We start from the raw sequence: 21,936 nt of genomic DNA, 5'->3' as shown, positions 1-21,936 counted from the left end.
TGACCCAATTTGTCTACATGGCAAACCATTGTGACCCAACTAACAATCAGCTTTATTCATAAACTATGAGCAGAGCCAATTTGTGAGAAAATAAATATTTGGGAAGATTTTTCCACAGCCATTTCTGCATTGAAAATTTATATTGTAGCTTGAATGGGAAAACCAACCATTTCTAATAAATAAGATACGTCCGACTGTGTATCATTTCGTGTGTGTTGAAGGTTTACTGTGGATAGAAATATCCCTTATAAAGACTTATAAAACACTGAGGAGGAAATTCTGCAATTTCGATTTCGGGACCCAATTAAAATCCCCCGTCTAAACTACGCTGTAAACCCTTTTATAAAAATGTTGATTTGAATAAACATACTTTTCCTCTCTCTTTCGCCTCCTGATGGATTGTGGGCTTAACTGTGGAGAGTTCTTCCTGTCGGGCGACAACAAAAATGGAATTCAGCAGAGGCACAACAACCTACAACACCCTTCGAGTGGCGTCTAGCGCATACAGTGTATGTGTCTGTTGCAGTGATCTTTAAATGAGTCCCTTATAATTAATTCAGGAATTGTAGTGGGTGGTGTAATTAATCGACTCGAGGTAGTGGTAATACTTCCTGTCTATTGTGTGGGCAAGAATTTACCTAATTCCCTCAAGATGTTTGGATTTAAATAGGGTGCTTCCATTAGTAAGTTAAATGTGGTCTTTCTGAAAGACACTTGAGAAGGCTAAAAAAGGGATTTGCATCTTGGCCAGTCCAATGCCACGTGAAATTCGAACAGAGGTGCTCTTTCAAAAAAGCTTCCTAACTATTGATAACTGTCCTCTTCGTTATAAAAAGAACCAAAAAACAAAAAAACCCTATTCCTCCTGCACCTCCATCTGACCACTGGCCTAGATGAAGATGTTTTGTAATGGATGTGATAACAGGTGATTATTCGTCACTAAGGAACGTTACGTCATTAAGTAAGGATAACAAACACAGCAACAATTAAAATTACGGCGATCACAATTGTTATAAAAAACGACGGCGCGACAAGCAAGCTAATGTTAGGGTGAATGCATGCTTTTTCAATTACTGTCTTAGCATCGCTATTTGCATTGTTTTACGGAAAACAGCGCTCCTACAATAAGTATGCTGTGTCTAAATTGAAACGGCTTTTCACGCCGAAAAATCCAAGCAAGCAAGCAAAAAATCGAAGCGAATCCACAGTGTTAGTGCGCGTGTTTAGTTTGGCCGGCAGACGATTTTGTTAGTTTTGTTTTTTTCGAGTTAAGTATGCTTAAGGTGAAGTTTAAGGCTAGGTTTGCTTCAGTCCAGATGCTATTCAAAATTCATCTGGCATAAGCCAGTATTGCATGGACTGTACCTTCACTTATATTACAACTGCATTAGAGGGTTACGAATATGTCATAACCCTTTCAGCAGTATATTCTAAAGGGTTTCTTTCAATGTGGTTTCTCAAAAGAGCGATAAATATCCTTAACGGAAAAGCAGGGAACTCTTGACATATTTCGATATAAGCACCGAAAAGTACTGGTGGCATTTTAACAATGAGTTTGATTCACAGTTTTGCAGAGCTTAGGGTGTTGGCGGATCATGGGCTTCCTCTTTTTTCTGTAAGGACATTCATCATTCTTAATAAAAGGCCAAAGGAGATTCTTACTCTCCCCATATTGCAGCTATCAGTGAATATATAGTCTGTGCAACTCTGGCTCATGCAACTTTGAATAGGGATTGAGTTGAAAAAAACCCCCAAAAACCTATCCTCAAAGTTCGCAGTTGTTCATTTTTGTTTTTGTTTTGTTTTAACCAGCTGCAAGGACATTTACCAGGCGGTGTCTCTGCATCTTATGCCGTCCTTCGTTTCCTTTGCCCTGGTTCACAAGTTCACAGTCAGAAAGATTAAAAAAAAAAAAAAAAAAAAGGTTTCTTTCATGCTTCAATTGGGGATAAAAAAAAGAATGAAACTGTGAGTTTGCAAGATATTGATTTGATGGGGGGGGGGGGGGGGGGGGGGACAGTAGGTTAAGAGCACCACAGATCTTTATGCACCGTTGTTATGTGAAGATCTTTACTACATGTGTACTAAACAGCAATGCTAAACTGATGTAAAAGCGTAATCCACCGTATATCTAATAGAATTTTAATTTTAAATTCGCTGCTTAAATTGTATTTATTCAAAACATCTTAAAGGATGATGAAAAAAGTTATTATACTGTAGGAAAATCACAAATGTAAAACCGCATTCATCCAGAAGGAATCAATCGCTCTTATATAACCTCTCGAATCTTGAATCTTGATTCTTTAATGTTGTTTCCTGGGAAATGGGACAACAGTGCGGGTTGTGCTGTTGGCTGGATCAAGAGGTGAACAGAGTCCTTGAGCAGTTTTACTTTGAAAAACATTATTTTTTTTTTTTAACAGCAGCTGTACCTTCCCACGTTCCCGGTTCTTCTTCTTCTCTCCAGACCCCTTCTTGCGGGACTCCTCCTTGGCGAGCACAACAGTCTCCACTGCGTCTGGCAACCCTGAAATCTTCTGAAACACACACATAGGGTATGACAATCACATGCAATTGAGAATACAATGTTACTTCCAAAGTTGGCCGCGGAGGCCGAGCCCTCCAACAACAACCGCATTGTGTGGGTTGTGACTAACCAAATTGCGCCATGAAGTGCGTGCTTAACCTTATTTTACGAGAGGTTTGTCAATGGGCACAGCTTGTTTCTTCCACCGACGCTGTGTGACCTCGCAACGTCAACGTGAAACTCCTCGGCCCTTCGCTCTTACCTCCTGGGATGCGGAGTGGTTAAAAGTAGAGTTGACCATGGTCAGGTTCATTCTGAGCGAAGGGATTTCAGAGCCCTCGCCATCCTCCGTCACCTGCCCCTTACTTCCCTCGGACCTGTTCTCTGTCCTGCCCAGATCCTGTTCTCCATTCAGCGTCGTGATGCTCCATGGGATGGGGCCTTCTGTGGTCTCATTAACCAGGGCCTTGAAAATAAAATAAAAAAACAGTCCTTGGTAAATGCTTTATTACTATGACTATCGAGTCCTCTAATGACTAATCATGATTTCATGAAAAAATGGCCAAATTTCACATTGTATTACCAATAAATGCTCTAACTGTAATCCTGATTTCATGATAATCATAACGGAAAATGGCATAATTTCACAATGTATTACCAAGAAATACTCCTTTGAGAAAATCCTTTGACTCTTATCATAATTTCATAATTCCCATGATAAGAAATGGCAGCATTTTGTGATTTATAACAATGGGATGTTTCAATGAATCTAATCAAGGCATTATATACAGCTAAATGAGAGCTAAAAAAAACAAGTTCTTATTTCTCATTTCCCTTTCTTCTCATGTGCAAAATCAACACACACTGTAAGGAAGCAAAGCTAAAAAAATAAAATTAAATAAATAAAAAAATCGCAATCGTGTGCGAGTCCACAGGCATGTCTCTTACAGTGGAGAGAGGCTCGGGGAGCTTCCCATCAAAATCGGGGTCTTTGATGGCTTCTACCTCTGACAGCGGCTGACTGGCAAGGTCAAACTTTACACCATTCTGTTCCAATGACATGGCCAGAGTTAGTACGCAGATCTGTTCACAACTTTATATGCCCAGCTCCTGATGCGGGGAGTGGCACTGCAGTGTAACCGACATTATCTCAGACAAGTTGAGCACTGTCCACTTGGATGACTTAGAAGGTTCTCATCACAAGTAATTGTTTTGCTCGGCACTATTGACAAACAATCTACAGTCGTTGTTTGACTTTGAACTTAATTGCCTCTCGCTAATTTCCTTCAGCGAACGTACTGTGAATTCAGTGATGACGTTAGTGCTGTGGGATTCAATGTCCCCTGTTGATTTTCTCGCAGTGCCCAGCACATGGAGAAGCTCTTCGATTCCGTCCTGCAGCAGTCTGTCGATCAAGGCTTTGAGCAAAGGCAGCTGGGAAACGAGAGTTTTTTTATTCGGTAAAAAAACATGGAAGGCCGATTACATCATTAGACTCTCGAGGATGTTGTGTTCGGTTCTCACCCGAATTCCATAGGCTTCGAACATCACATCAATGTCCTGGAGAAGATGGGAAAATTGTGATATATGAAAATACAAAAAAACATGTAACCCTGGGGAAGTCTGAGAAAGCATTCTCTAAAATGCACTAAGCACTGCGGCAATAAAACACTAAACCAATGCCAATACTAGTACTGCTAGTTTCAACTCACAAAAGGCTTAAAAGGTCAGCTGCAGTTATTTTTTAGATTAGCGGCAACTCAAACGGAGCAGTAAACATGGCCCATAAAAAAATAACATAATCACAATTTACCTTCATGTCAACTGCTTTTGCTGGGGGACCGATATCACCCTGACAAACATGACAGAGCGTTAAGACGGAGACAAGTTGGACTTGTCTAAGTCTTAATTAATTGGACTCAAATAAAATAAAGGCAAAAATAAAAACAAAAGTAATACTTTATCTCCTTTCAGGCCCTGCTTTCCTTTATCTCCCTGCAAAGAAATAAAGCAGGTACACTTTAAAACGGTGCCAATGGATTAATTCATACAACTGCTTGTCCATTGAGTGAATGAGTGAACGCGCACGGGTGCACGCACGCACGAACGCACGCACGCACGCACGCACGCACGCACGCACACACAACTGACTGAGAAAGATATTGAAGGGGTTCCCTTGCTGACGGTACCTAAAATGAGGCTCCACCTACCTCTCAAATCCCAATTTGAAACCTGAATACAGCTCTCATTTTTTAGTTTAAATAAAACAGAACAGTACTGTTACCTTCATTCCCGGTGAACCCTGGACACACAGTGGCAGAAAAGCAACATGTTGGAGCACATTTAGAATGCATGGCATTAAGTACACATGAATTAACTGCAAGCAGTGGCACAGACTGTTTGAGTCATTTTACCTTTAATGTAAACAATCATGTATGGAAAAAAAAATACAATATATTAATTTTGCCTTGCTAATAGCTGAATGAATGTGCCATGAGGGACAAGCAGAATGACTGAAACATGCACGATGTGTTCAGGGTACAGACCATGGCTCCTGGAGGGCCCATTGGCAGAGGAAATGCTTTTCTGATCGCCTCAATGGTGGCGCCCTGTAGGGTTAGGGTTTATGTGTTCTTATTTCTGAGTCGCGTTCAACAAAATTAAGATAAATGGAAATAACTTGACTAGAAGAAGACTGATAGAGAAATTAAACACGGACAGTTGTCGTTACCTCTGGAGTAACCGGCACTTGTGTCGCCGGTAATCCTGGAGCGCCTGGTTCCCCCTTGCTACCATCTTTACCCTGGTGGAGGCACAGTGTCATTTGCTCTGGTCCTCACCATGATTGGGCAGTTTGTCCACCGAAGAAAATGCTCTGTTTTCTGAAGATTACTTACTTTTACGCCCGTATCTCCCTTTTCACCCTGAAAGAAATGTTTTTTAAGTGTCTTTCTTATGCCACTTGGTGTGTTTTTATCAGTCAAGTGAATAATTGTACAGCACCTTTTTTCCAACATCTCCTTCTGATCCCTTTTCCCCCTGAGAAAAAAAATGGTGTGTTTTTCTCAGGTTTAATTGAAACACGACCAGGTGAGAGAGCAAGCTATGGTATTGCATGATTTCAGTTCGTAATAGGGCTGCTTGATGTTGACAAAATCAAAAATTGCAATATTTTTGAAGGAATAGCTCAAATATTTTGGGATGAGTATTTGTGCTTTCATACGATATTTACACAAAATAAATATTTAAGAAACAATCATTGTTAAAGTGGATATTATTAAGAAGCAGGTAGAGGCGTCCAGAGAGTTGCATCATTTTACTGTAATGCAGGGGTAAAGATAACATTTAACTATCTACTATCACAATAACCAAATTCCAAGATGATATCTAGTCTCATAACACATATCATATTGATATTATATCGATATATCGCCCAGCCTTAGTTTGAAACAGTAAATACTGTACGTATTCCGCTACATTGCTTGAGCCTGAGGATTCACCAAACCATTAGCGTCTCTTCTTGAAAACATGCAAGTACTGCAGCTTGACTCATTGCTGAGCTATACTTTGAAGCTGCACTGCACAGTTGCATTGGTTACACAACACCGCATTGAAAGTTACATTAAAAAATATAAACCTACATCTTTTCCTGTCAGGCCTCTCTTCCCATCAATGCCAGGTCTCCCCTGCACAGAAGGAAAAATAAGACAACTACAGTCTTGGAAGGATAAAAGGTTTTGTGAAATGAATTGACGATACGGATTAAATGTTGTATAGTACAGACAATTTCATTAACCTATTTAATCCTAATAAAACAGTTATGATAGCTTTGGTGTGGGGTTGGTCTGGTCTGAGCAGCCACACCTGACCAGGACCTAGGTGACTGGGATCAGAGTGGCTGCATACCTGCTGCTCGTTGGCTGGTCCATCGAGCAGTAGGTAAAATCTCTATCCCCACACACATTCAGGATAGAAGCCCGTGTCATGACACATCTCTATCTGCTGCTGGGCAAATTCCAGCTGCCCCACTCTCTACAATAAACTGGTCTTTACAACCCCCGTCTTCTGTGTCTCTGTGGCGGAGGTCCCTGAACACGACACTTGGGTGGCGCATGGCAGGCAAAACTGCCACACTGGCACCTGAACAGGGACTCTCGGACATGGGGAAGGGACACAGAGGGGCTGTCCAAAGACGCCCTGGAGCCACCAGCGGGTCAACAGGTGGCCTCCCTGGCCTCATTTTGGGTGTTGGGTATGTGGGGATGGTCTGGTTTGAGATGAGTTGAGATGAGGTTTGAGACACCTGACCTGGATCTAGATGATTGGGATCACGGTGGCTGCATACCTGTGGCTCGTTGGTTGGTCAAACACACACAGGATAGGAACCCATGTCATGACATGTCTGTCTGCTGTCGGCTAATTCCAGCTGGCCCACTCTCTACGATAAACTGGTGTTTACAACCCCTGTCTTCTGCGTCTCTGTGCTGGAGATCCCTGAACACGCCACCTGGGTGGTGTGTTCAGTGGTAGTAGAAACTGCCACAGTACTGATTCAAGAATGACACTCACTGGCGTTCCTGGTAAGCCAGGGATACCAGCAATCCCCACCCGACCTTGGTCACCCTTCTCTCCTCTCTGCACACACACACACACACACACACACACACACACACACACACACACACACACACACACACACACGGATCAGTTATGATTACAACTGCAGTAAACATTGTAAATGTCATCATATTTTAATTTTATGGTTTAACACAGACACTTGTTATCTCACATATGAGATGCATAAATCAAATGAATGAGAGTACACATAAAATAACATCTGCATCTTTCTGAATACAGGAAGTTACATCTTTTGCAGAAAAGCAAATCTCCTGCAAGCTTTCTTTTTGCTAAGTACCTGAGTCACAGCAAGTGAGTCATGGACTCGGTTAATCATGAGAAATAGCTTTGCGTAAGGAATTTATGCCGTCCGGCTGAGAATTGCCACACCGAACCAAAATGTCTAACGTCATCCCGGTTCTTACTTGCTTGATAAATTATTTACTAACTTTCCATTGAAAAAACAATGCTTTCAAAGAGGCATAAAAACAGAAATGACTAAGGCCATTGTGAGAAATTCTGTAAATAATAAATAAACTGTGATGCTGGGGAAAGAGGATTTTCTTCTATGGATTACTTAATTTAGCTCGAATGATCTACCTTGGAGCGGGTGGGGTCAGAAATCTGCATAGATGCATAACATTTTTCGTAACAAGCAGTAGAATACTCACCGGCCCGGGCTCTCCCATTTGCCCCTGGCCACCCTGCAGTTAAAATGCCCAAGTTAAATTAAATTGAAATTAACATTTTTTGGTATCATATAAACACATCTGAATATTACTGGTGTGACAATAGTATTGATGAGAGTAAACATAAAGAAAATGGACATAGACATTACAAATTGTACTCTCGGTGTTCATATAAATGTCTCCATCTCAATTCTAAATTCAAAATAACATTGCTGGCCTCACTATACTTGTTTTGTCTGCAAGACAAGTCAATAATTGAATAATCTGAATGAAAACTTTAATGTATAACTTTTATGTGTAAGTCCCATTCATTAAACCCAAGGACATGTTACACAAACAAAAAAATAAATGGTGGCCGTGTGGCAGACCGTAGCGCCTGGTTTCCCGGGTACGCCATCCCATCCATCACTCCCTGACGCAGATGCTCCCTGCAAAACATCACTGTGTTATCATGCTGCGATACAAATCTAGATTTCTCATTTAACGCGTTTATGGGATATGAAACATGTTCCCGACGCGTGACGAGTGTTCAAAAACATTTTAAAACTGTAACACCCTTGAAAGTCCCTGATAGTTGCAACTGAGTACAACTGGTCATATAATCTCTCAGTGACACTGACTCATGTACCAGTAATGCAAGTGATGGCATACCAGAGACTGTCCTGGTGGACCCGGTTTTCCCTCTGGGCCCTATGGACATATGTTCCCAAATGTTATGGTGACATCATACTTGAGTATGCAATTGTGTTCTCATGATATGACTCGGTTCCATCATTTTTCATCCTGCAATTACAATTCCTTGTCCTAAACATCTATGTCCACTTACTCTCAGCCCAGGCAACCCTGTCGCTCCAATTTGCCCGGGTTCACCTGGCTTTCCTGGTTCACCCTGAAAGAGAGGAGAGTGTTAATCTTCTGTTTTGATGAAAAAAAATAAGATTGCATGGTTTTGAGATACCATCTCATTCATCATTGAAATTACCTTAATCGCCCTGGTTAGAATGTTGTTGTCGCTGGCTAACTGGTGGGATGAAATTACACAGCCTAAATTATTTTGCGCATCCATTTCAAATTTGAAAAAAGAAAAGCACAAATTAAAGTCGATGATCTACGTCTAAATCTAATCGATGAAATTATCCTGATTAAAAAAAACAACCCTATTGAATCCTTTTTTTATCTGGCACTTGAAACAGCAACCAGTGAGAAACAGAAACAGCCATTCAATGTTGTCCATTGAATTTGTAATGTATGTGCTGCTCTTTATTCTCTGCTGGTGGTGGGGTCCACCTTTCCAGGTGAGAATGCAAAGTCCGGGCAAGCTCACAAAGTGAAAGGCAGTCACGGTGAATTTTGTAAACCAGCGTAGCGAGTTGTGGTCAGTAAACTGCCAATATGGATGAACGTTCAGAAAAAAACAACACCGCCTTTGGATGGAAAAAATATCCACACCACCTCAGGTGGCCAAGAAAAAAATCAGAAGAAGGCTTGAATGAATTCTGGGAGAATCTTGTGAATTTCCACTTTAAATTCATCAGACCCCTAATTGCAAAGTACTTATTTTAGTCACTTTAAAAGGACAAAAACTGTCCAAGATTTATGCAAAGCATAAACAATTGATAATAAATCCATATTTACTTGTACACCTCCCGGGAGTCCAGGTTTCCCCTTTGGAATGGCGGCCACAGGATAGATCAGGAAAAATAAAAATAAAATAAAATACAGTAAGGGCTGAAACTTCACAACTAAACACACCAAATGCAGAACGACAAGCTATAAAGGGCGCACTGAAGGCTGACATGCAGAATGAATTACTGATCAGATAAAGGATGAATCGGCAAGGCTCAAGAATAGGACTGCTGGTGGGAAATGTGGACTATGTGAGAAGGACAATCAGAAGGCAGTCAACAAGAACAAGCATTCTGACGTGTCCGATAGCAACAACAATCACGTAGTAGCTTATAAACGTACGGGCTCTCCTTTCTTGCCATCTGCCCCCTGAAAGAAAAAAGAAATATGGCATCTCAGAGCATAATACTTCTATTTTGGTTCATCTGATAAATTACAATTCACTCCAGTATAATAAAGGCTGATTAAATCTTTTTGTTTTACTTACCTTTGTGGGATTAAAATCCCATAATTGCAGCCGCCACAGCATGAATTTTGAGCAGTGGAAGATTCTTATTTAATAATTGTAAGATCAATTTAAGGATTTACCGACAGGCCGGGCTTGCCACGGTCCCCTTTGTCAGCTACGTCCCCTGGTCGTCCCGGCAATCCCAGTGGACCCTGGAGAACAATTTTCACAAAACAATGAACAAATCAATTTCAACGCAATAACAGGGTTCGGCACAGCAACACGCTAGCGTCAAGATGTTTTACAACTCGTCAATAGCAAATTAACAACAAGTCACCCTTATTCCTCTTTCCCCAGGATCTCCAGACGGTCCTTGCTCACCCTTGAAAGGAGAAAAAGAAAATACATCGATAAGCAAACAAACATGGAACAAGCTGTTTTACATTTTAAAAATGTAAGATTGACAAACATGAACTGTCAACAAAACAGCATGTGTGGACCAACTTACCCGCGCTCCCTGGTCTCCTTTAACTCCGGGTTCCCCCTACGTACATTGACCAGATCAGTATCCATCATTGTCAAGTCAAATAAAGCGTTCATTTGCACACGGTACAGACACAAGAATTGTTACCATCACTAAACCACTAAACAATTCAGTATCATTGCGGTAACAGCCACTTTGGATTTACTTACATCTTTACCTCTTAATCCCGGTGCGCCAGGATTTCCAGGGAGCCCGGGATTTCCGTTCTCGCCTTTGCCACCGTCTTGCCCCTGTAGAGAGTAGTAATGAACAACCTGGGCATATTTCTTCACATCTTTGTCATTGTTCATGTCACCGTTTATAGAAAACCATGTACAGCTTACCTTTGGTCCAGGTTTCCCAGACAAACCAACATTTCCCTGAGGAAAAAAACAAAACAAAACAAATAAATGTATATTATATAATCTTTCAACTCCATCAGTCAAATGAAGTGAAATCTTGCCCTTGATTTATGATTTGTACATTATGCTGTGTTGACCACCATTTCTTGTGAACGCCACGTTGTTTGTTGTCCATTATGTCGTAGGCACTCTGTTTGGGCTGCCGAGAGCACTACCTATTGTCTACTGGCTGTTATTTATCTGACGACCGTGCTGTACATGGCACAAAATGAATTTCCCCGAGGGACTACTAAAGACTCCATCAATCAATCAGAATCTTGCTTGTATTTCCTCTGGACTCTCAGGCTCCCAGTAGAGCTTTTAAGCTTTGGTATCTTCCACATAAGTAACTTTCTTCCTGAGATTTGTAATATTAATGCTGTCTCAATACATATGCTGCGGTATTGTTCCCGCTGGGTTGTAAATCCAGAACACCAACACCGAAACTTAGAAAACTGGTAAAGCTAATTCAAGTACTAACAATTATTACTTGAGCACAAAAAGTCATAAATATACTGTACACATCCGCAGTGACTCACCCTGTCACCATTGTCTCCCTTTGGTCCCTGCTGTCCTGGAATTCCAAACCCGGGACTACCCTGGAAGCACCAGCACAACGCATAAACACGTCTTAGAGAATCTTATTCTATAATTAAGTCACTTCTTGTGAGTGGCATAGATAAGAGTACACAGCATGCATAGAAGCACATCATTTCACATTTGAACCTTATCTCCCATGGCTCCTTTTAGGCCCTTTATTCCCTGAGGGCCAACGGGACCAGCTGGACCGATGTCACCCTGCGAGACAGAAAAGGTGAGGACCCACGTGCACGTCACACACACACACACACACACACACACACACACACAGACACACACACTAGACTTCACAGGGCCAACAAACCTGCTTGCCAATTAACATAACTTTCATTCACCAGACAAAATGACTGCAACAGTGGGGAACAAAAAAAATCCCCAAACTTTTAATGGCACCCTGTGGACTGAGATAAACGGGTCCCGTTCATTTGACTCAAGAGGATTTAGTAATTTAGTCACCCTTCGTAAATGAACGAGGGGAAATCATAATTGTCTCCGTCAGGCAGGCCCAGGGGACCCGATCAAAGTGTGCCGGAACTCTCCAAACAATTAATTAAGAGTGTCTCGGCAGTTCAAATGTAAAGCCGGAGCTGACTCACTTATTTGAAGGCGCCAATTGAGAAGATAAACACACCCTGTATTTATGGCAGGAAATGTCAACTTGATTACTCCGACCCTCAGAGCACTCGAATCAAAAACATAACACAGTGAAAGCAGTTGAAATCACACAAGCTTTTCTGAAAAAAAAAAAAAAAAAAAGTTGAGGCGCTTTCCACCTTTGAAAGCGGTCCTCACTGCCAAAAAAGTAACAGGATGTCTTTTTTTTTTTTTTTTAAGAGTGCCCTCTTCCCATTGGATTAGCAGACGTAAAAGGGGGTGGCAGATAGAAGATGATGTTTGAAAATCATTACCAAAACTTTTTAAAAACGAATTTTTAATTAAAAAAAAAAAAAAAAATGTTTTACACTCATTTCACTGTAGTTCTCTTTAAAACTTTGAAGATGCATCACCATCGTGGTGAACCAACAGATAGCAACTAATGGAACACTACGTTCATCTCCACTGTCCGCGCTCATTTGATTGTAAAAAACAAACGTTCTCCGAGAACGCGCCCGTCTCCTCTGTGACTTGCGGTCGGATGTGGGCCGCAAACATTTTTGAAAATTTTCAGGTGGGTCGTGAGTCAGAGAAAGGTTGGGTGACTTACCCTGGCACCCTTCTTTCCAGTAGGACCGATGATCTGTTATATAAAAACAAACAAGGTAAATGTGTGTTGTGAGACAGTACTGAACACAGTGCTGCTGACGGAATGACAGTTATGGAATATGCATTGGGTAAAGTAATATTTTGATGTCCTTACACCCTTGGCAGGATCTCCGGGGCTCCCCGTTTGACCTTCATCTCCTTTTTGTCCATTTGCTCCGGTCAATCCCTAAAATAATAATAAAAAAATACACTAAAATGTATACACAATGTCAATTTATAAAACGGAACCGTATCAACAATAAGTGTTTTAATTTTAGCCTGAGCTTTAGTACCTGATTGGACATTCAACACAAGAAAGGACTGACGTTGCACTGCAAAGACACCGAGATGGCCCACCTGGCTGAAATCACCGCAGATAATCTACTCCTCTTCATTATGCGAGTTAAAATTAAAAGTTAGCCAAGCAAGACATTATAGCCAGAGCCATTTATAACAGATTCCCAAAAAGGTGTGAGAGTGTGACTCACGATCACAGGTAACCCCAATTATTCCCGATAATCCGAGTAACCCCTGAATAGAAAGTATTTTACTTTTGCTTCCTCACAACCGTCAACATCATGAGACTTGCGTGATATGTATCCGTGTGAGCCGAACGGAATCAGGAAATAATCACTTTTAACCAGGTGAGTCAGTGTGTGTAAATCCATAAATAGAAGGGTTACGTGGGTGGAGGAAAAAAAAAAAAGGTCTGACCACGGTGGACTAAACTACGTCGGCTTTATTTTCTTGGGTTGGACACATCTGTACTGTAAGTTAAAAAATAATCACATTGGAGCTTTAGAGCTGCCACAAGCACATTTTTTCTTTTAAAATATCAGCACCCGCTATTTTTTAAAGAATCTACTGTATCTGGCAACAAGAAAATGAAACCATCAGCGGTTAGATGAATGTTTCTTGTTCCGTGGACACGTAGTTAAACTACATTCTATATAAATAGAAACTTTAATCTGAGAAATGAAATACTCACCACGGGTCCCTGCGGCCCCATTGGTCCAACATCGCCTCGGTCACCCTGTGAAACACATTCACTTTTTAGCCTTGGATGAAAAACAAGTTAACCTTACCAGTTGAGTCAACAAGTGTGAAACAATAATTGTGAATTGGTGCATTTGACAGCACACCCAGGATGTACCCCAACTTACACAGAAATGTTTATAATTGTGGCACTCATGACACACACACACACACACACACACACACACATACACACACCCAACTCCCATCAAACTATTTGAAACACTTAAATCTGAAATAAATTTTCTCATCACATCACATTGACGTACAGTGAATACTTTCAGCCTAACGACTTTCAGGGAAACTCAATGTGTGGAGGATTAATTCACCTTTTCCCCCTGCTCTCCATTCAGTCCCTTTTTCCCCTGCAGATAGGAAAAAACACACACTGGTTCTGAAACCTTTCATCATGGTGCTAATAGCACCCTTCATTAAGCTTTTTCACTTGTTAGACTGAGATTACATCATATGAATTTGATTGAAGCTAAACTATGAAGTAATGCTCTATATTGGCATGGAGATAATGATGAGGTGGAGAGTGTACCCGAGGACCAATGACTCCTTGGACGCCCTGTTTGCCCGTCTCACCCTTGAACGAGACACAGCATTATTTTTGATAAATAAGGTATAAGGGTCTTGGACAGGTAATGTCAGAAAAATTGAATCAAATCATTCAAAAATCAATGAATAGGATCGTGTGTTTATTTTTTCAGGTTGATGTGATAATACCTTGGGCCCCATGGGTCCAGAGAAGCCTATGTTTCCCTGCAAGACAAAAGTTGAATTAATAAACTCAAAGAGAAAGAGATTGTATGTTGAAGCCTAAAAAAAGCGAAATGAGCCAAGGTTATGGTTATGGCAGTGTAAGTGATAATGTATTTGTTTTTTGTTAAGTTGATATTTCCAAAAAAAAAATATATATATATATATACAGTATTTTAAGAGTATTCAGTCAAAGATGCATTACAAAAATATTTCTCTTGGTGACAGATCAATTTTCGCTCTAGGTATTGAACACGGCTGGGGTTTCAGGGGGTTATTTATCTTACAAATATTATTTCAATTGTAAAATGAATAAAATGAGGAAAACCCTGGTGGTTTTGATTTTTTATTTTTTTTGGTACCTTCTCTCCTGGCTCTCCACGGAAACCTTGAATACCCTGTATACCGATTCCATTTTCTCCCTGAGGAAAGGTATATTAGCTCAATAACGGTTTTACTGACAGTTTTGATCAGTGGAGACAATGTGTTATTATTCCCTGGTGGGTAAACAACAAGCTTACTCTCTCTCCCTTCTGCCCTGGTAACCCTGGTATCCCATCGATGCCGATTGGACCGGGCAATCCGGCGATACCCTGGTGGGCATGTGTGTTTTAGTTAGCGAAAGTATTCAAGCAATATAAAATAGTACACTGTACTGAGTTTCAAACAAATGAAGCATCAAATGATTATATATGACTGTATTTACTGTCGTTTGCCATTGTTGAAGGAAAACTAGATTTTTCTTTTACCTCAGCCCTATTCTCTCAATACCGGATTCATTTAAAAGATTCTAATGCCAATCACTTTGGTAGAGTTTTCCTTTCAGGGCTATCAAAGCCATTTCAAACAACATAGAAACAATCTGTCAACGGGCACTTACATCTCTTCCTTGGTCTCCCTTGTCCCCTTTCAGGCCCTGCTTCCCACGCAAACCCTTTCCAAAGCAACATAAAATATTCTCCAATAAGAATAATACAGAATAATACCAATAGTTTATAAATAAAAAAAGCTATGGTAAATTGATGGTAAATTGAGGAGCGTTAAATTTAATATTTCTCTGCAAGCAGACACATCTCTGCTGTGATGTTTAAAGCTAAATCAATAAAGCCAATGACTATTTGTTCCCTGGATACAGTTCTGCTTTTAGGATCCGCAGTTTGAGTTTCTAACCGCTAATTAAGCATTCTAGTTAACGGGCGGGGATCAAACTGGCATCTTTGATACTTACTTTGGCCCCCGGCTCCCCAGGTTCTCCCTACAAAGTAAAAAACACAGACTTTGACCATTAACATGAGATTTGTCATTCATCACATGCCAAATCCTTTGTGTTGTCACAGCCTGATTCACTACAGGACAATACCAGTTGCAGCAAAGCACACCATACAATAAAATACAAAAGTGTTCTTCAGAAACCTTGAGAAAGGCTTTTCTAGCCAACACAAGAAGTATCAAGATATCAAGGTAACCCTTATGGAATCTTTTGAACCCACAATACATACACCAATAAGCCACAACATTAAAAGCATTGACAGGTGAAGTGAATAACATTGATCATCTTGTTACAATGGCACCTGTCAAGAGCTGGGATATATTAGGCAGCCAGTGAACCGTCTTGAAGTTGATGTGTTGGAAGCAGGAAAAATAAGTAAATATCTGAGCCACTTTGACAGGGGACAAATTGTGATGCTAGACGACTGGGTCAGAGCATCTCCAAAACGACAGGTCTTGTGGGGTGTTCCTGGAATGCAGTGGTTAGTACCTACCAAAAGTGGTCCAAGGAAGGACGACCGGTGAACCGGCGACAGGATCATTGTCTACAGTCATTGTACTCCTCAAGCACATTGACAGAAAGATGGCAGAATTGATCCACGCTACCTTGATAGATATTCCAGGTATACCCGGTGGTCCTTGGTGACCAGGCAGGCCTGAAGCTCCAGAGACCCCTGGTACACCAGAAGGTCCTTGAGGGCCCTGAAATATTAAAAAAAAAACTAGAATTACTGCATCATGGTTGCATGCCTCTGCCAACCTGTCAAGTTGCAGACATAATAGTTGAAATGTTTATCTTTACCTTTGTCATATTGTTCTCTCTCTCTCTCTCTCTCTCTCTCTCTCTCTCTCTCTCTCTCTCTCTCTCGCTCTCTCTCTCTCGCTCTCTCTCTCTCTCGCTCTCAAATAAAAACAAATTCCTTGTATGTGTTCACATGCTTGGCCAATAAAGCTGATCAAACACAAAGTTGTAGCCATGGCAGTAGACAATGCTTCAAATATTGATGTTGCTGCAAAGATGCTACAAATTGTAAAACACAGATGCTTCACACACATCTACTGGATACAATCAACACAGTTTCAAAGTGGGCACCCAAGATTAATGTCACCAATTCAGTATCAGAGCAATGTGAAATAATATGGTCACAATCTCCCCTTCTGTTCCTGAGTTACAGCGTTAAATAATTGCCAGAAAAGTGTTTCTGCAGAACATTATGATGTCACAGTGAAGTTGACCGTTTGGATATAAAATGTCATCACTTTATCATTTTATGCTATGAGACATTTGCGTGAAATCTTGTCATAATTGGGGCATGAATTCTTGAGTTAAAGCCAAAAATGTGTTTTGTGAGGTCACAGTGAATTTGACCGTTGACCATTAGCCATCAAATTCTAACGAGTTCATCCTTGAGTCCATGTGGACGTTTGTGAGAAATTTGAAGAAATTCCCTCAAGGCGTTCCTGAGATGAATGCGATATCATTACCAGCTTGTCCACACTCCACACCCCTGTGCCCTCAGCCTGCCCAACCGGACCCCTGAACAACCCACCTGCCCTTCATCCCTTTCCCAGATCAGTATTATTCCTCCCTTTATAAATAAACCTTTTGTACTCTTCCCATGCTGTGTGCTGCTTTTGGGTCCTATCCGTCTCGTTCATGACAGAACGACCAGAACCTAACATGGACCCAGCAGCCATGACCCCCATTCATCAGACCATCCTCACCCATGACGAGGTCCTCCACCGGCACCACCAGCTCATTCGAGGATTCATGGACACGCAACATGCCGTGGGCGCTCAGGTAGTACATCTTGGGGAAATTCTAAAGACTCTGTCAACTAAGATAACCCCTTCTCCTATGCCACCCAAGATCCCTCTCGTCAGCCGCCTCCTTCCATCTTGTACCTCGTACCTGCTGAATATCACAATTAAGGGGAGGTGTTCAGTAAGGAGAGGACGCTCTGTCTGTCACCCCATTGCCCGTACGACTGTGCGATTGATCTACTGCCTGGTGCCTCCCTGCCCTCCAGCCCTCTCTACAGCCTGTCCAGTCCTGAGCATGAAACCATGGAGAGGTACATCACTGGGTCACTCTCTACAGGTATCATCCGACCTTCTTCTTCCCCCGTGGGAGCGGGGTTCTTCTTTGTTGCTAAGAACGTCGGGTCCCTACGACCCTGTATGGATTATCGTGGGCTCAATAACATTACAGTTACAACAAACAAGTATCCTCTGCCTCTCATCGGTTCTGCCTTTGAACCCCTGCCTGGCGCCACAGTCTTCAGCAAGCTGGACTTGCAAAACGCCTACCACCTGGTCTGCTTCCGGGAGGGGGACGAGTGGAAGACGACATTCAACACCCCACTAGGACAGGAGTATCTAGTGATGCCTTTCGGCCTCTCAAACGCCCCTGCCGTCTTCCAGGCCCTAATCAATGACGTACTGAGGGACTTCCTGAACCGCTTTGGTTTTGTCTACTTAGACGACATTCTGATTTTCTCCCGTGACTTGGCAGAACACAAGCTCAATGTCCGTCGGGTGCTCCAGAGGCTCCTGGGAAACATACTTTTTGTGAAAGGGAAGAAGTGCGAGTTCCATGTGAACTCTGTGGGCTTCTTGGGCTACATCACTGAGTGTGGGCAGGTGAGAACAGACCCGGAGAAGATCCGCACAGTCGCTGAATGGCCGGTTCACTCCACATTCAAGAGGTTGTAGCAGTTCCTGGGCTTCGCCAACTTCTACCGGTGTTTTATTAGGGACTACAGCTGATTTGCAGCCCCTCTCACCATACTCACCTCCCCTGCGGTTCCCTTTGCCTGGACCCCTGCTGCTGAAGAAGCCTTCTGCCGGCTCAAGGAATGCTTCATTTCAGCTACCATCCTGGTGCAGCCCGATATCTCTCGGCAGTTCTTCATCAAGGTTGATGCTTCCAACGTAGGAGTGGGGGCCGTCCTCTCCCAGGGCTCTGATCCTGACTCCAAGCTTCATTCCAGGGCCTCCTTGTCACGTTGTCTTTCCCCGGCAGAGCACAACTATGATGTAGGTAACAGGGAGCTACTTGCTTTTAAGCTTGTCCTGGATAAGTGGAGGCACTGGCTTGATGTAGGTGAATAGCTGTTCATAGTTTGGACGGACCACAAGAACCTTGCCTATATCCAGTCCACCAAACAACTGAACTTGTGTCAGGCCCGTTGGGCCCTGTTTTTTGTACGTTTTAATTTTTCCATCACGGTCTAAGAACATCAAGCCTGGTGCTCTATCCCGCCCGTTTGACTCCGGAGAGGCTCCACCGAGTCACGACACCATCTTGCCCTCCCCTTGTGTTCTGGGGGCCCTGTCTTGGGAGATCGAGTCTGTAGTGCGGGATCCTCAGAGGGTGCAACCTGACCCTGGAGGTGGGCCTCCCAACCATCTGTCTCTCCTGGACACCGTTCGTTCACAGGTTCTCCAATGGAGTCACAACTCACGGTTTTTATCACCCTGGTGTTGGATGGACACTCTCCTTTCTTAGAAGAAGCTTCTGGTGGCCCTCTATGGCTACAGACACCTGGGAGTGTTTCTTGGCCTGTAACATCTGCGCTCTAAGTAAGGCCTCGCACTGCCCCTGTGGCGGGTTACTCCGTCCCTTGTCAACCCACAGCCGACCCTGGTCACATGTCGCCCTGGACCTTGTCACAGTCGTCTTGATGTGCCCAAACTTCCCTCCACCTGGGAGACCGCTGACATCATGGTCCGCCATGTCTTCTGCCTGCACATCTCCTGGTAGATATTGTCACTGACCATGGACCCCAGTTCATTTGCCAGATCTGGAAGGCATTCTTTCCGCCCTTTGAAGCCACAGTCAGCCTCTTATCTGGCTTCCACCCGCAAACCAATGGGCAGTCGGACTGCGCTAAGCAGGAACTCGAGGCGGCTCTCCGCTGTGTTGTCTTCTCCATACCCTCCTCTTACCCAGTTAGCTTGGGTAGAGTACGCGCACTCACCCAACCTTCCACGTCTCTCAGGTCAAATCCGGCTCTACCAGCACCCTCTGCCCTCCGACCATTCCCCTGCCACCTGCCCGGATCAGAGGACCACCACCCCGCCTACACCTAGCCTCCTGAGGGACGGAGCTGGCTGCCGCGGTGCTCCATCTTGGACCCTTCCCTCGTCCGGGAGTTCCACGTGGCCCACCCGGGAAGACCTTGTGGATCGCCTGGAGGCTCCCGTTACTGTCACGGCCCCAGCCCTGCCCTTCAGTCTACAGGTCTCCTTATGTGTATTTCCTCCCTTTCCCGCTTCTATCTAGTATGTCCAAATCCATACCTGATAGAGCAGCGTGGGTGTGGTTCCTGGTTCCAAGTCTGGCTGGAACAGCTGATCCTTGTCAAAGTGTCATTACCACTCTCCATAAGAACCCCAGCTCCTCATCCAGACTTTGTCTGATTGTACTGTCACATAGCGTGGTGTTCTCCAAGTTTTCTCAATGAATGCTAGTTTATTGCTGATCCTTGTCTTGTCTGACCCTGTCCTTCCCCCGTCTCCTCAAAACCTCCCTTGTCCCAGTCTGCCTTCCTACGCCTATCTACCAGCATGTCCACACTCCGAACCCTGTGCCCTCAGGCTTACACCGGATCCCCGAACGACCCTTAATCCTTTTTCCAGATAATTATTATTCCTCCCTTTGTAAATAAACCTTTAATACTCTGCCGGTGCTGTGTGCTGCGTTTGGGTCTTATACGTCACGTTCATTACAGGGGGAGGTAGTTTTAATACCCAATAAATATACGGTATAAGTTTCAGATGGCATTTCGTACCTGCATATTTTGAAAGAATTGCAGGGTTGGTAAACAAAATGCGTGCAGGTTAGCAGGTCTGGGACTTACAGAGGAGCCTGGTTCTCCCTTCCTTCCAGGGATGTAGCCCGCCTCCATGCCTCCGATAACATATCCCGGTTCTCCCTGGAGGAGAACAGATTTTTGCTGTCATGAACAAATCATCAAATATTCTGAGAAAAAAGTCAGAGTCTTGGAAAAATAAGGTAAATATCGTGCTGCAATGAATCTTCACTGTTGAAGGTTGAGCGTAAGGTCACTTACCCTCTCTCCTCTCTGGCCTTTGGGACCGGCGATTCCTGGAGGTCCCTGAAAAAAAGAACATAGAAATTTTAAAATTCAATTTAGCTGGTCGTCATCTAGACTTTGGTGTCTGACTTTTTGCCAGTACCGATGTTTATAGAGCATTAAATCATCCACAAGATGCTTGGTTATATGTTTTACTTAATTCATCCCTGCAGGTGTGTCACTTAGAAAGGAAACAGGTATGTTGGAAAAAGGGATATAGGGTAGCATACAATGGACGAAACTACTCAAAAGATGAAGTACATGAAGCTTTATTACTCCCTTTTCTTGAAAATAGTTTTCCTCAGACTTGTATCTCTATATCTCCCAACCAGATAACGTTTCACAGATATACAGTATGCTTTTCAATGAAACTTACCATGTCAGCTGGCACACCTGGAACCCCCTGAAAAAGACCATTAGTGTTAGAGTCACACAATACCGGGAAACAAAATAATCTCAATAAGATGAGAAAGTTTTGTTTTTTTAGTTACCCGTTGGCCTGCAGAACCCGGTGGTCCAGTCCTTCCTGGTCGTCCAGGCAACCCAGGAATACCATCTGTTCCAGGAGGTCCCTTCACAATGGAGGAAAAATGATTTTAAATGAAAAATAAATAAAATAAAAATGTAAAAAAAAGCTCAGTGCCAAGAGCTCTTAAACCTCTCAGAAAAGATGTGTCTTGTATTAAGTATTTAGCTGATAGTCTGATGGAGATGGTTTGTGTAGAGGTTAATACAACTAAAATATTTTTAATATTCAAGAGGTAATATGAAAACTCAGGTATTTTTAAGCTTATTATTTTTATAGCTTTCTTTTATAAAGCTTATTTTTCAATCATTGGAAGTCAACCCAAATTGATTGACGTCATAATCTCTTAAATTGATCCAGTATTGAGAGACTAGCTTGAGCCGACTGCCGTACAATGTGAGTTACATTGAGCTGAATGAGTTTCCCAATGAGCAAAAAATAAGGTTAAGGTTAAATAATACCTGCGTTAAAGAGATTTAGTTTTCCTATCCAATACTAATTAGTTACCATCATGTGCAGGGCAAACCACAACTGTGAAGGGATAGTGGGTTTTACACTCCACATAAACT

General features: G+C 42.6%; 1 protein-coding gene across 1 annotated transcript in view; it reads right to left on the bottom strand.

Annotated features, from left to right (window-relative positions):
• col7a1l (collagen type VII alpha 1-like) overlaps positions 1-21,936 on the bottom strand; it is an 84,347-nt gene that overhangs the window by 28,013 nt on the left and 34,398 nt on the right. The window contains exons 29-73 of the mRNA XM_080022618.1: positions 21,333-21,413; positions 21,218-21,244; positions 20,818-20,862; positions 20,605-20,679; positions 16,346-16,441; positions 15,699-15,725; positions 15,351-15,404; positions 14,992-15,063; positions 14,833-14,892; positions 14,438-14,473; positions 14,253-14,297; positions 14,038-14,073; positions 13,662-13,706; positions 12,789-12,860; positions 12,636-12,668; positions 11,558-11,629; positions 11,371-11,430; positions 10,775-10,810; positions 10,601-10,681; positions 10,416-10,451; positions 10,245-10,289; positions 10,048-10,119; positions 9,802-9,828; positions 9,469-9,498; positions 8,816-8,854; positions 8,660-8,722; positions 8,485-8,523; positions 8,202-8,261; positions 7,816-7,848; positions 7,097-7,162; positions 6,169-6,213; positions 5,531-5,566; positions 5,425-5,451; positions 5,259-5,330; positions 5,074-5,136; positions 4,812-4,829; positions 4,487-4,522; positions 4,341-4,379; positions 4,052-4,087; positions 3,827-3,961; positions 3,476-3,574; positions 2,790-2,993; positions 2,433-2,537; positions 1,829-1,873; positions 371-427 (exon numbers count right to left, since the gene is read on the bottom strand). Coding sequence (XP_079878744.1) covers positions 371-427; positions 1,829-1,873; positions 2,433-2,537; positions 2,790-2,993; positions 3,476-3,574; positions 3,827-3,961; positions 4,052-4,087; positions 4,341-4,379; positions 4,487-4,522; positions 4,812-4,829; positions 5,074-5,136; positions 5,259-5,330; positions 5,425-5,451; positions 5,531-5,566; positions 6,169-6,213; positions 7,097-7,162; positions 7,816-7,848; positions 8,202-8,261; positions 8,485-8,523; positions 8,660-8,722; positions 8,816-8,854; positions 9,469-9,498; positions 9,802-9,828; positions 10,048-10,119; positions 10,245-10,289; positions 10,416-10,451; positions 10,601-10,681; positions 10,775-10,810; positions 11,371-11,430; positions 11,558-11,629; positions 12,636-12,668; positions 12,789-12,860; positions 13,662-13,706; positions 14,038-14,073; positions 14,253-14,297; positions 14,438-14,473; positions 14,833-14,892; positions 14,992-15,063; positions 15,351-15,404; positions 15,699-15,725; positions 16,346-16,441; positions 20,605-20,679; positions 20,818-20,862; positions 21,218-21,244; positions 21,333-21,413 — 2,580 coding nt within the window. The remainder of the gene's footprint in view (positions 1-370; positions 428-1,828; positions 1,874-2,432; positions 2,538-2,789; positions 2,994-3,475; positions 3,575-3,826; positions 3,962-4,051; positions 4,088-4,340; positions 4,380-4,486; positions 4,523-4,811; positions 4,830-5,073; positions 5,137-5,258; positions 5,331-5,424; positions 5,452-5,530; positions 5,567-6,168; positions 6,214-7,096; positions 7,163-7,815; positions 7,849-8,201; positions 8,262-8,484; positions 8,524-8,659; positions 8,723-8,815; positions 8,855-9,468; positions 9,499-9,801; positions 9,829-10,047; positions 10,120-10,244; positions 10,290-10,415; positions 10,452-10,600; positions 10,682-10,774; positions 10,811-11,370; positions 11,431-11,557; positions 11,630-12,635; positions 12,669-12,788; positions 12,861-13,661; positions 13,707-14,037; positions 14,074-14,252; positions 14,298-14,437; positions 14,474-14,832; positions 14,893-14,991; positions 15,064-15,350; positions 15,405-15,698; positions 15,726-16,345; positions 16,442-20,604; positions 20,680-20,817; positions 20,863-21,217; positions 21,245-21,332; positions 21,414-21,936) is intronic.

The sequence above is a fragment of the Zeus faber genome, assembly GCF_960531495.2.
Source record: "Zeus faber genome assembly, chromosome: 21".
NCBI classification, from domain to species: domain Eukaryota; kingdom Metazoa; phylum Chordata; class Actinopteri; order Zeiformes; family Zeidae; genus Zeus; species Zeus faber.
This window is presented reverse-complemented; position numbering and strand designations above follow the sequence as displayed.